The sequence below is a fragment of the Protopterus annectens genome, chromosome 13.part0 (assembly GCF_019279795.1).
Source record: "Protopterus annectens isolate FY-2018-M chromosome 13.part0, PAN1.0, whole genome shotgun sequence".
In the NCBI taxonomy this organism is placed as follows: Eukaryota; Metazoa; Chordata; order Ceratodontiformes; family Protopteridae; genus Protopterus; species Protopterus annectens.
The window spans coordinates 363,471,071-363,484,426 of record NC_056747.1 but is presented as its reverse complement, the minus strand read 5'-3'; the positions used below and the strand labels follow the sequence as shown (position 1 = coordinate 363,484,426).

At 44.8% G+C, this 13,356-nt stretch overlaps 1 protein-coding gene across 3 annotated transcripts in view; it reads left to right on the top strand.

The window, feature by feature from the left end:
* Nucleotides 1-13,356, top strand: part of REXO1 (RNA exonuclease 1 homolog) — a 1,211,359-nt gene that overhangs the window by 771,751 nt on the left and 426,252 nt on the right. For all 3 annotated transcript variants that reach the window (XM_044053970.1, XM_044053969.1, XM_044053971.1), the window contains exon 9: nucleotides 9,809-9,946. In XM_044053970.1, coding sequence (XP_043909905.1) covers nucleotides 9,809-9,946 — 138 coding nt within the window. The remainder of the gene's footprint in view (nucleotides 1-9,808; nucleotides 9,947-13,356) is intronic.

Genomic DNA, 13,356 nt, shown 5'->3' with positions numbered 1-13,356 from the left:
CACACAGAAGATGCTCTAGCTGAGAATCGAACAGGAAAACATCATACTGTGAGGCAACAGTGCTACCGCAGCACCACCACCGCAGTTAATAATGGGCAACCTGTGCCCTTCAGGACTGGCTTTGACTGGGGCTTTCTTTGGGATTCTGAGGGCTGATGCGTGCAGACGTCACTTTTACGGCCCACATTCCAGTAGCCACATCAGATGTCCGACGCACCAAGAGGGACTGAAAATCTTTGGAAATCTGGCTGGACAAACTGGAGAAGGAAGAAGGGTAAACCCACAAGTAGAATATTGCAACACGGAAGAGAAAGATATCTATGGTTATGGTAAGATTTTACACAGCTTTCTTTTCATGAAGTATTTGCATATTAGGGAATGGAGGTGGCAAATTGTGCTGGAATAATAGGAAGTAAACAACTTGATTCTCTGTCCTGTGTGGTTAAATCCAGAATAACCACAGAGTGGAAAACAGCACAGCAGTAGACAGAAGAACTTTGATATGACAAAGTTAATGGGAGCAATCGTGAAGTCATTTAATATGAATGAACAGAAACATGAGCTGTCACCACACTGGTCAAAAACCTAAATGTATCATAACCTGGATTCATCCCAAACTAATATGGATAAGACCCTACCAGATTTAACCATATGCATACCATAAATGACACTTTTAAATGAAGTGTAAAAAAATCTTGTTGAAAATTTATTCATATAGCTTTAAATAATATTTGTTATAGTTTGAAAAATGTTAATAAATGCTGAATAAATAAAAACAAATTCTCTACTAATTATTAGTCCTTCCTATGTTTAACTTTCATTTATGGTATGATGCCCCTCAGCCTGGTCAGTTCTCTGTTATTATTATTAATTATAGTTAAGTTTTAGTGATGACCCTCACTCTGGTTAGTTCTCTATTACTATTAGTTATTGTTCATTAATGATATATGGGTATGATGCCTTCTACTCTGGCCAATTCTTTATTAACTATTAATTTTAGTCCTGCACATCAGAGTTTGCAGACTTTGTTCTGCTGACTGACTCCAGTACATTGCGTTCCTTTATAAATAAGTTGATGGCTTGTTATATTCTTGATGTCACTAAATGTGCATCCCTTTTAATGAACATGAACTTTGGGATTGCTGTCTCAGGCTAGCTCATGCTGTATTCCTCTTTGATTTTTGCCAAAGGATTTAATTTGTGTGCAGTTGACTTCCAAGTAAATCCTACTGAAACTTGTAAGGCAACAGCAGTATAGCTATTTGTCCTTGAACATCTCAGCCATTAAAGGTTGTGGCTGTCAACAAAAATAGAAAAAACGTTGAGCCTGGACTGGTTCAGAAAATCAAAAACTTTTTCTAACTTAATCTTTTTGCAGACAGACATTTGTGCTGATGGATATCATGACTAGTCGTCACTGGCCATTACTTTTACCTCCGTATTTAACAAGAGTAGAGGTATTTGGTGAGGGTTTGGTCAGTGACCATGATGCTGATTCTGTTTAATGAAAATTGTGTGGAGGGATCAGATTAATGGTTCAGGGGAAATGGTAACAGTTCTTCCATTTGTATTGTCTGCCAAATGAGAGTTAGTGTTAGGCCTTTCTATCCCTTCTGGGACTCAGACCTTTATAGCATTGTACACCAGAAGGCTAATGTCAAGCTTCCATTACCGAGAGGCTGCAAGGAAAGGTCCCTGCATTTTTTGGAGATGTGGCATTCAACTTAGTAGTGTTCCTTTCTGCTTTTGTTTCTTTCCCTTAAAAAATGTTTTCTTATAGAAACAAAATCTTTAATAACCCTTAATTTATAGGACAGGAGGATCACACCTGTAAAAAGAGTGTTTGGGTGCATAACCTGAGACCATTTCAGACTGTTCACAAGCAATACTGACACCTAAATGATCAATGACTTTATCTTTGGCCTCTGTTTTGTGTATCTGAATGTAGATAGGAATTTTCTTGGCTTAGTTGCAAAATTTCTTGTTTCTTCCTCCCTAACGTGCTATTAATAGTCAGTGCAGTGCATTTGCCTTGGCCAAGCACATATCCAGGCAGTCAGCTGGGATTTGCAGATTCAGCTGTACATTCCAGCAAATGCATGCCCTCACAGATATAGATGTGCATGCAGCACTGTTAAAACTTCTGTATGCATGTAACAGATTAAAAAGACACATTAAGGGTGTAATAAAACTGTAAAGAGGAACTGGATGCAGTGTAATGCATGATAGTAAGATGGTTGTCTGAGGAAAAAAAAATAGTTTTAAGATAAAGAACACTAGAAAGTTGTTCTTGTCCAATGTGCAGTTTAGGTGCTTGATGCCAAGTCCACCTTCCATGGTAGCAACCCAAAATCAGGCAGTCAGACCCTACTGATGAAGCATTGTGTGAGGTAACATTATAACAGCCCTCTGTATGGCAAGAATATGTGAACGTATAATGACCAGCAGTTATGGTTGTTTATTGAATTGGGACATGTGTATTTATACATCAGCACTGCAACATTACAGCATGTCATGTGCCACAGAGAAACATTGGTGTCTGCACGGGCTGACTTCAGCCCCATGCCATAACCCAGCTGAAGGTTAAATCTAAATTAGTAGAACAGAACAAGCATTGGATTCCTTCTTGGTTACACTGCTGAGACCATGGATTGTAGTGAGGAACTGGCTTGGAGGGCAATTGAAGTGGCTAGTGGGTCCTGAGCTTCATGACACCTTAATTTAATTTAAAAAAAGTATTGGTGACTACCGATAGAGTAGGTAGGAAGAGAGCAATTGATATTTTAATGGAAAACATTTTAGAGTGACATGATATGAAAAATAGTGTCAGCTTTCCAGTCTCATGTCAGTTTTATCATTATTCATTAATACCACGTGAAAGAAAAATCTACTATTTTGCAGCCTATTTTCTATGCATTAGCAGTTTTGTAGTTGACAAAATGTGTGTTTTCCTTTACATATTCAGTCCAAGCATTTGTGTTGGTAAGTAACGTATATGCCTGCCACAGCTTTGTACAGTTTTAGGAAGCTGTGTACTTATTGTATTAATTTACATTTTATACTGACCCAGGTTGCCCATGCTGAAGCAGTGCCAAATTGTTAGAGGGCAAGGAGGGGATTGCACCCAGCAAACAAATTTTACATTAAATGTACGGTTTAACTGCATATGTAAATGAGTAGAAATTCAGTATATATGTGAAAAGCGTGTATTGGGGACAATACATTTGATGTTCTGTTGAGTACATGTAAACATTGTTAATACTTTTGGGATTTGATAACAGTAGTAAGTGTATATATTGAGAGCTGTAATCTATATATGTAGTTGTATCTCTCTCTCTCTCTCTCTATATATATATATATATATATATATATATATATATATATATATATATACACAGACACACACACACACACACAGTTGAGGTTTGATCAGTGTCTGACTGAAGACAGGTTTGATGGCTGTCAGACGGAACAAAAGTGATACTTAAAAAATGAGCAGGAATTGGGAGATTTAGGTCCTGTTTTGGTTACTTTTGGGAAGTATTGATGTGAGAGTGTTCAATCTCGCCTTTGTTCTTACACATATCGGCTCCGTGCCGGCCGACTGCAAGCTCTGCATCGAGAAGAAGCTCGAGGACATCTAATACCCACAATCCCCCTCTGCCTTTACCTCAGATCTAGTTTGCCGCTGCTGCAGTACGCATCGCTGGAGACTAGCTCGGGGCTGTTCAGATAAGATATTTTATCTATTCTGTACTATTTTTCAGAAAGTTTCTTTAAATTCTAGTTGCTTAGTTAGAGAGTAGGTGTGTGAGTGCAGGAATTCTCTATACTTAGAATAAGTTAACTTGTTAACTTTCGAGTAGAGTTTTTCGGGGCCTACCCCTTCTTGGACTTGTGACTAAAATTTTTGTAGTCTTGCCTTTTGGCACTTTATTACTGGATTAGACTTCGGATTCGACTTATTTGACTAAAAACTTGTGTAGTCTTGTTTTTAGCTTTATCAAACAGACTCTTACCGGATTTGACATTTTTCACTGGATTGGACTTTTTACTGGACTGGACTGTGTTCATTGTTAATATGTCTGAAAAGATGAAATCTGGTTTTAAACGTTGTCAGTGTGGCCAAAAAATGTCGGTCACAGACAACCACAGTTCCTGTGTCTACTGTCTTGGCCCTCTCCACTTACAAGAGGACTGCTCTATTTGTCACTCTTTTAGTGGGAGGGTCATGACAGATAGGCGCAGGAAACTGATGGATAGAGGATTGCTGAAACCCTCTTTCCAGGAGGCTTTGGATGCTTCAGACCAGGCATCCAAGTCTTGAAGGTCGAAGGCGTCGGAGCCAAAGTCATCGGCTCCGAGCTCTTCGAGTCTAGTTAGATCACCGGTTCCACAGACTTGGGGCGAGTGTTCAACTGTTGGCAGTTTCGAGCCTCGAGTCTTGGAACCGGTGACGGAGCTCCCTCCACCGACTCTGTTGAGGTCGGCTCCGTCTTCGATCCCTTCGACTCGTTCTTCTAGAGCCCTTTCCGACACCGGCGTGGACCGTGTGGTGCCGAAACTTATGGAGCATACGGCCCTGTCCAAGCTTATTTCGGTCTCCTCTCAGTTGATGTCGAGAATTGAAGGCCTGCCACTATCTCCATCTGTTCCTCCTCCGAGACCTGTTCTGTCTTGGAGCGGAAGAAGCTGACCTGATGATTGTGGAGCCCTCGGTGCCAGAACCGTCTTTTCTCGGTCGGCACCGTTTACCTCGACTCCATCCGATCCGGTACCGGAGTCTCGGGCCGAAGGTCTGTCCTTGGTTCCGGGACCGAGAGTCGGACCGATGTTTCGTTCCGACTCTCCCTCGGAGCCTCGCACGGATCGATTCGGTTCCGTCCTCGGGTCGGTGCCTTCGGTTCCTGTTTCGGGATTCTTCCCATTTCTTGAACCGGGAGATACCTCGACTCGGGACCCGGGGCCTTCGACCTCATGAGGAAGGTGTTGTCTACCCAGACATCCACATCAGCAGGTACAGCTTCTCCTCCCGCAAAGGACCGTTATCCTCCTCTGCACCCACGGCCACGCCCAAGCGTCGGGCACCAGTGTCTCAGCCACCCTGGAGGTGCCCCTCTTCCTCGGAGGCTTCTTGGATGCTCCCCACGAAGAAGTTCCTAGGAAAAGACTGTGTAAGAGGAGACACTTGGATTCTCCACAAGAATCCTTGACATCTGATACTGACTTAGATGAGTCAGAAGGGTCCCCTAAGTCACCTTCAGAGGATGTCTCTTTTCTGACATCTTGGAGATCCTTAAACAGAGAGGTGACTGGCAAGCCCTCCCCCCTTCTGAGGATGAGTCAGTGTTGCTGAAGGCATTTGGTGCCCGTCCTTCCTCCTCCTGGGTCACTCCGCCCTTTGATGAGTTAATGGAATTAATTGCTCGAAGGGCGTGGGAGACTCCTGACACAGTGGAACCTGTCCCTAGGAAGCCAAATAAGTACATTACGGCACCACAGGACAAAGCTTACCTTACCAAAGGAGTTCCAGTAGACGCCATGGTGGTGGCAGCGGTCACGAAAAAGGAGATGTCGGAGTCTTCCTCATCTGTCCATCCGCCTAACAAAGATTCTAGGACCATGGACAGATATGGGAAGCGCATTTTCAGTTCAGCGGCTTTCTATGCGTTCCCTGAACTATTTGACCCATTTTACTCGTTTACAGAGGGATCTAGTCAAAGAGTTGGGAGATACCCTCCAGGGTGCAACAGATGCTGCTGTCTCAGAAAAAGTTACAGCGCAGCTCAACACCCTTACGTCTATTGTGAACTCGTCCATGAGGCTGATATCCTATGCAGCCGAAGGATCGAGTAGGGCAGCGGCTTCAGCGATTGCTCTTCGTAGGCAATCCTGGATGCGCTTATGTTCGTTTGCGGAAGCCTTCAAGTCTTCCTTTACTAACGCCCCATTTGATGGAGCCACACTTGTTGGGCGTAAAGTAAAGGAGACCCTTACCCGGTGTGAACAGGAGGGAAAGACTCTGTCTGCTGTCGGAGTCCGTTTTCCACCTTCCAGACCGTACCCCAAAGGGCAACGTGGTGGGAAAATGTGGTTTCGAAAACCCCAAAGATCTTTTCCAGACACACAGGGTGATGCCCCCTCTAGAGGCAGAGGGGGGGGCAGAGGTGGAAGACGCCGCCCTGGTGGCAGAGGGGGTCCGCAAAACCAAGGTGACAGGGATAACCTCCCTGGCAAACCTTTTCAGCACTCCTGAGAGGAGGCCCGACTGTCCTGCTCTGGAGGCAGTCGGGGTCGCTAGCTTTATACCCTCAGGCCTGGCAAAACCTTTCTTCAGACAATTGGGTAAAAGCGTTGTTACCAGAGGTTACAAAATCCCATTTCTATCCACCCCCATTCCAAAGAAAAAACTCCCAGATGTACCACCCCATCTGCGAGACCCAGCAGCTACAGAAATTTCAAAGCTGCTAAGAAAGAGTCATCCAACCAGTCCCAGCGGACCAAATAGGATTCGAACTTACTCAAGGTTCTTTTTAGTTCCAAAGAAAACAGGGGACTGGAGGCCAATTCTGGACCTAAGTCATCTCAACACCTTTGTCAAGAAGGAAAAGTTCGAATGGTCACGCTTCAATCGATCCTTCCATTCTTACAGAAGGACGACTGGATGTGCTCAATAGATCTGAAGGACGCATACTACCACATCAAAATGGCCAGGGCGTCCAGAGATCACTTGCGCTTCGGCTGGGAGCCAGTCACTATCAGTTTCGAGCCCTGCCCTTTGGCCTGACCACAGCCCCCAGGGTCTTCACCAAATGCATGGCAGTGGTAGCATCTCATCTGAGGCCTAGGATTCCAGGTGTTTCCGTGATCTGGACGACTGGCTCCTGTCTGCCACCACCAGGCGTCAACTGATACAAGCCAGGGATTACTCCTACAACTTTGTACACACCTTGGCATTTCAGTAAATTTGAAAAATCTTTGCTACAGCCATCACAGCATATCTTATTTATAGGAGCGGAATTGGATACGTCAGTTAATTCTAAAACTTCCGACAGAAAGAATACTAGCACTTCAGTTCAACATTTCCCTTCTGCTGTCGTCCAGAAAATCCCCAGCAAAAATTGTTCTGAAAGTTTTGGGTCTCATGGCAGCTTCTCTCATAGCAATACCACTGGGAAGACTGCACATGAGAGTGCTACAATGGCTTCTATTTGCACAATGGTCATTCCAACAACTTCCACTGACTCACGAAATTTTGATAACGAAGACATGCAAATCACACCTAATGTGGTGGTTACAGACTTGCAACCTATCCGGCGGAAGACCATTTGTGCTACCCACACCGTCAGCGACGATAACCACGGACGCTTCCCTGATAGGGTGGGGGGGCATCTTTCAGGGACAGACAGTCCAAGGCGAATGGACCAATCTAGAGTACAATCTGCACATCAATGTTCTGGAGTTGAGGGCAGTGTTTTTGGCGTTGCAACACTTTGCTCCCCTTCTTCCTCCAGGGACCATTGCAGTTCAGACAGACAACATGTCCGTAGTCTGGTACATAAACAAGCAAGGGGAACCAGGTCCTACCAACTATGCAGAGAGGCCATGAGAATTTGGCAATGGGCAGAGTCCACCGTCGCTTTCTGATCGCAACGCACATCCCGGGTCATCCAACGTCATAGCCGACAGGCTGAGCAGGGCAATATTATTGCCTCACGAGTGGTCCCTCAAACAGTCAGTTGCGGAACAGATTTTTCGCAAATGGGGCCAGCCTACCTGCGATCTGTTTGCGTCTCCAATGAACGCCAAATGCAGGAGCTACTTTGCCCTATTACCCCCTCCAGGGGAAGTCCCAAGGGACGCGCTGGTGCACGATTGGCCCCCGGGTCTCCTATATGCCTTTCCTCCATTTCCCCTGATTGCAAAGTTTCTGCAGAAAGCAAACAACCTTCAGAGGACTATAATTCTCATTGCTCCGTTCTGGCCTCGTCAAAATTGGTTCCCCTTTCTCTTGCATCACCGCATTCGGGGACCTTGGATGCTGGACCCAGAGCCAGATCTACTGACTCACTCGTCAGGAGTTCCTCACCCATCCCTGGAATCTCTCCATCTGGCAGCTTGGCTGCTCCGCTTCCCTTTTTAGCCAGGTCAATTCCCCTTACTTGGTTCAGGATATTTTGGTAGCTTCTCATAAAGTTTCTACCATAAAGACTTATACTAGTAAATGGAAGCGTTTTGTCTTCTGGGCGAGTCACATCAGTTGGACCCTGTTACAGCTCCGTTGAATAAGGTCTTAGAATTTCTAACCAAATTATTTCAGGAAGGAGCTTCTCCGGCTACCTTGAGAGTACAGTTGGCTGCCATTTCTAGCTATCATATAGAAGAAAGTGGTGCACCTATTATGGCTCACAGACTCTGTAAAGCCTTTTAAAAGGTTCTTTTCATATCAGACCACCAGTCAGAAGCCCGACATCACCGTGGAATTTAAATTTACTGCTCTCTAAATTGATGCTACCACCCTTTGAACCAGCTTCAAGTTGCACTTTGAAATTTTTGTCATGGAAAACATTATTCCTAGTGGCTATTACATCGGCTAGACGGGTGTCTGAGCTGCAGGCTCTTTCGGTCAAACATCCCTATTTAATTTTTCATTCGGACAGAGTATCCCTACGCACTAATCCATCCTTTCTTCCCAAAGTTTGTTCTACTAGTAATATTAATCAGTCCATTGAGTTACCCACCTTCTTTAAAGACCACTCTAATAAATTAGAGTATATGTTGCACAAACTGGACGTCCGTAGACAACTCAGATTTTATTTGGATAGAACAAAAGATCACAGGAAATCTGATCAGCTATTTATAGCTTTTGCTGACAGCAGAAAGGGTCTTGCAGTTACGAAACGAACTCTTTCTAAGTGGCTAACTGATTGTATCATTTATGTTTATGAAAATTCTGATCAAACACTATCAACAAAACCCAGAGGACATTCTACCAGATCAATTTCTACATCTTTGGCTCATGCAGCTCGTCTACCTTTAGACATCATTTGTGCGGCTGCTACTTGGGCTAAACCACATACATTTATTTCTCATTACAAAGTGGACAGGGTTTCTAGGGATAGGGCAACCTTTGGTTCCACTGTGCTCAAGAACGTTCTCCCTTGAGTTCCTCAGGATCATGGAGCTAGGGACGCTACCCATGTGTAAGAACAAAGGCGAGATTGAACACTCTCACATAAAGAAGTTATGTCCTTACCATAACGTTCCATGTGGAGTGTTCATCTCGCCTTGGTTATTACACTCCCACCCTTCCCGCCCTTAGGAAGAACGTTCGATTTGGTGCCTGGTCTGGAATATTCTCCTTCTGCTGTTGCAGTGTTGGTATTACTATCATACCCTTGGTATGTTGTATATAGGTAATTATGTATATAGTTTGGCATGTATGCGTGATTGTTGTCTGGTTTGCTTGCAAACTAGATCTGAGGTAAAGGCAGAGGGGGATTGTGGGTATTAGATGTCCTCGAGCTTCTTCTCGATGCAGAGCTTGCAGTCGGCCGGCACGGAGCCGAGGATCGGCTCCGAACCCATGTGTAATAACCAAGGCGAGATGAACACTCCACATGGAACGTTATGGTAAGGACATAACTTCTTTTTTTAGCAGAGTCGTGAGTAAAGATCATTTAGTGATAGCTGATGTTATTTTTCAGAGACATCTAATGCAATACAGAACAGGAATGACTGTTAATTTGTTTTGTTTCTTTCTTTTGTTAGCTGTATTTTTCTCAGTACTGCCTATTTTTGCTTTTAGGAGCAAACTTGTATCGAAAGCTGAAGGCTTATGTCATGACAGAGGAGCAGCTGGAGAAAAATGGCTACCCCATGCCACATCCTGAAAAGGCAGGCCGAGCAGTCATCCTTGCAAATGAAGAGAAGAAGGCTAGTGATCGTAAGTGCAAGTAAATGTAAAAACACAGGTGATGCAGAGTTTGTTTGATCCACTTTTTATGTGCCGAAGTTGCATCAAAGGTCCCCAACATCATCGGTAGAATGCATGATATAACATTAGCATTTACTTAATATAATTTGACCTAGTTTATGATGTATTGGCATCGCAAGTTCACAGCCAGTGCTATTGCTGTGATGTCCTTCAAGGATGCATCTGCAGTCTTTACAAATGGGTTGTCCTGTCGTCAGGCAGCCCTTCGGTCGGCCGGATTCCAAAGTCTGGGTCTGGCTTCGGCTGGAGTCGCACTTCACCCGACGTCATTGCGGCAGTTATTCGGGTATAAAGGCATCAGCCGACGCCATTTTCCTCAGTCTTTCTTGCCGTGTGGCGCCCGAAGCAGAAGCTGTTCGCAAGTGCCGGTCGGTCAGATCCAGAGATTACTACTACCGAATACTACTTCGAAGACTTCTATAAAGCTAAGTACCCCGTTGGGGACTCTTTCTTGCCTCAGCCGATGTCAGAGAAAGTTAATAACTGTTTATCTTGTGGGAAACAAATACCTCATAAAGATTTCCACTCCTATTGTGTACATTGTTTAGGCCCAGACCACGACGTAGCAGCTTGTCTAGCCTGTGCTTCTTTTAACCGACGGACGCTTAGATGTCGGTCGGACTTTGCTGAACAGATTTTCGGCTCCGATTTTGCCTACATTATGCCGTCGGATCCTCCGACTACGCAAATTACCAAAAAACGCAAAGAAAAGGACCGACACTCGCGGTCCGCGGTTTCGGCCGAAACCGCGGTTAAGCAAACCACGAGTGTCTCGGTTTCGGCCGAAACCGAGCAAGCGGTTCTTTCTTCAGCCGATAACATGCCTTCTACCGAGGCCTCTTCTAACCTGGTAGAAACGGCTTCTGAAATCCAACCTGCTGTTGTGGTTTCACAGGATTTATCAGACACCATTCCCCTGGATGTTTCAACCCCTGCACGTGGAGCTGCTAGGCCTCCTCCAGCTATGTCTATTAAGGCCTTTGCCAGGGCTAAAGCAGCCAAAGCATCAAAACCTGTGCCTGCCAAGCCCCTTCTCACAGGCCCAGCTCCAGCTCCCACATGCTTTCTTTGGCTGAGGATCTCATCTCTTTAATTCGTGGAGCCCAGCCTCATCCAGACAGGGCCTCTCTCCTCCTCCAGAAAAGAGGCCTAGAGCAGAGCCCCTGAGCCAGTATCCACTGATGATTCCTCTGATGACTCAGAACATACAGACCCTCCTGAGGCTTCTTATTCTCCTTACGAAGATTCTGATGCTGAGGAGTCCATCCCTTCAGCCTCTCCTCCTGAGGAATTTTCCTTTGGGGAAACCTTGCATGCTATGAGGGAACAATTTCAGTGGCAGGGCCAAGATTTCTCAGACTCTAGAAAAAGGCTTAGGACCTTTCTACATTTGCCACAGCATAGGCCTTTAGCTATACCTCCAGTTCTTCCTGTTGTGGATGATGCATTTAATGATGCTTGCACTGCTCCTGATTCTTTACCTCCGGCTCCTGCTAAGCCCGATAGGTACTACAGGGTCCCGGACACTCATCATCACTTATATAAGGCTCCTTTTGCAGATCCAGAGACTATCTCCCAGGGTCCTAAAGCTGTAGCCGCTACTACTTCTAAAAACCCCCTCCCCTCTGAAAGGGAATCCAGGTCCTTAGAGAGATGGGGTAAAAAAGTTTACACCTCTGCTACTTTGTCAGCTAGAGCTTTGAACTGCCAATTTCATATGATTCAATATCAAGAGTTTATGCTTGACCAGTTGACTAAAAAGCTGTCCTCTGAAGACTCTTTAGATAAAAAGTATGTTCAAGAAATGGTACATAACATACAGCAGGTTAGTAACCATTCTTTAAAATGTGGCTATGATGCACTGGAGGCTTCCTTTAGATCAACCATGACTGGCACAGTTATCAGGAGACATGCATGGTTGAAAGAACAGGCACTACCAGACCATGTCAAATCTAAGCTTTTGGATGCACCTATGGACAAGGTCAATTTATTTGGTTCCCCTGCTCAGCAGGTACTAAAAAAGATGGAAGAGAAAGCAAAATCTGTGCAAACAGTGAAAGATTTCTTACAAGTTCAACCTCCAAGGTTTAGCAGGAACTGGCCCTCCAAGAATTGGTCCTTTCCGGAATCCTCTAAGGCACAAAGGGGCAGGAATAGGCGCTCTAGAGGCAGAAACCAATCCAGGGGTGCCTACAGGGGTCGCCAGTGGCAGGGTAACAACCAACGAGGCACGGATACAGCCACCACCACTACAACAACTCAATCACAGTGACTTGGCGGTGGCACCGCCTACCAGGGAACAACTAGAAGCACCCTTAGGCAGAAAGCTAACCTTATTCTCAAGAAACTGGCACTGCATTACAAGAGAAAAATGGATTTTGCAAACTATAGACCAAGGTTACAGGTTCCATTTCCATACTCTACCAGAAAAGAGAGGAATGCCAAACCTTCCACCTACTCAAAGGACAGAAGCTCTAAAGCAAATATCTCAATTATTAAGAATGAAAGCTGTGGAAAAGGTACCATCTATGGAGCAAGGAAAGGGATTTTACTCCAGACTCTTCCTGGTACCAAGAAAAGAAAACAAATGGAGGCCTATTCTAGACCTGTCCGCTTTAAACACATTCCTCATTGTTCCAAAATTCAAAATGCTGACCCTACAGCAGCTTCTTCCCATGCTGGGCAAGGAGTCTTGGCTGGTAACTCTAGATCTCAAGGAGGCATACCTGCACGTCCCCATAAGACCAATTTGCAGAAGATACCTCAGATTTCTTGCAGGATCAGAGCATTATCAATTCTCAGCATTGCCCTTTGGCTTATCTACTAAGCCCAGAGTGTTCACAAAATGCCTGGCATCAGTAATCGCTCATTGCAGACTTCAGGGGATTCAAATCTATCCCTACCTGGACGACTGCCTGATACAAGCGGACAACAAAAACAAGCTAACAGAAGACTTACAAAGAGTCATCTTCTTGCTGCAAGCCCTGGGATACAGTCAATACAAAAAAGTCAAGGCTGATTCCATCCCAAAGAATAACCTTTCTGGGTGCAGAACTGGACACATCAAAACAAATGGCATTCCTAACTGCAGAAAAGAAAGAGCAACTTCCTCTCTACTTCTTGGCATTAACAAAGCAGAACCATCTAACTGCAAGAAAAGTGCTGCAAGCTCTAGGCTTCATGGCATCCTGCATAATACTGGTCCCTCATGCCAGGCTGCATATGAGAAAGCTACAGTGGTACCTAAAGAACCTATGGTCCCAGCACAAGCACAGCCTAGAAACCAAAATTCCAATGATCCCATGCCTGAAACAAGAGTTCCTATGGTGGGCCCAGGCCTGCCAATCAAACACAGGATT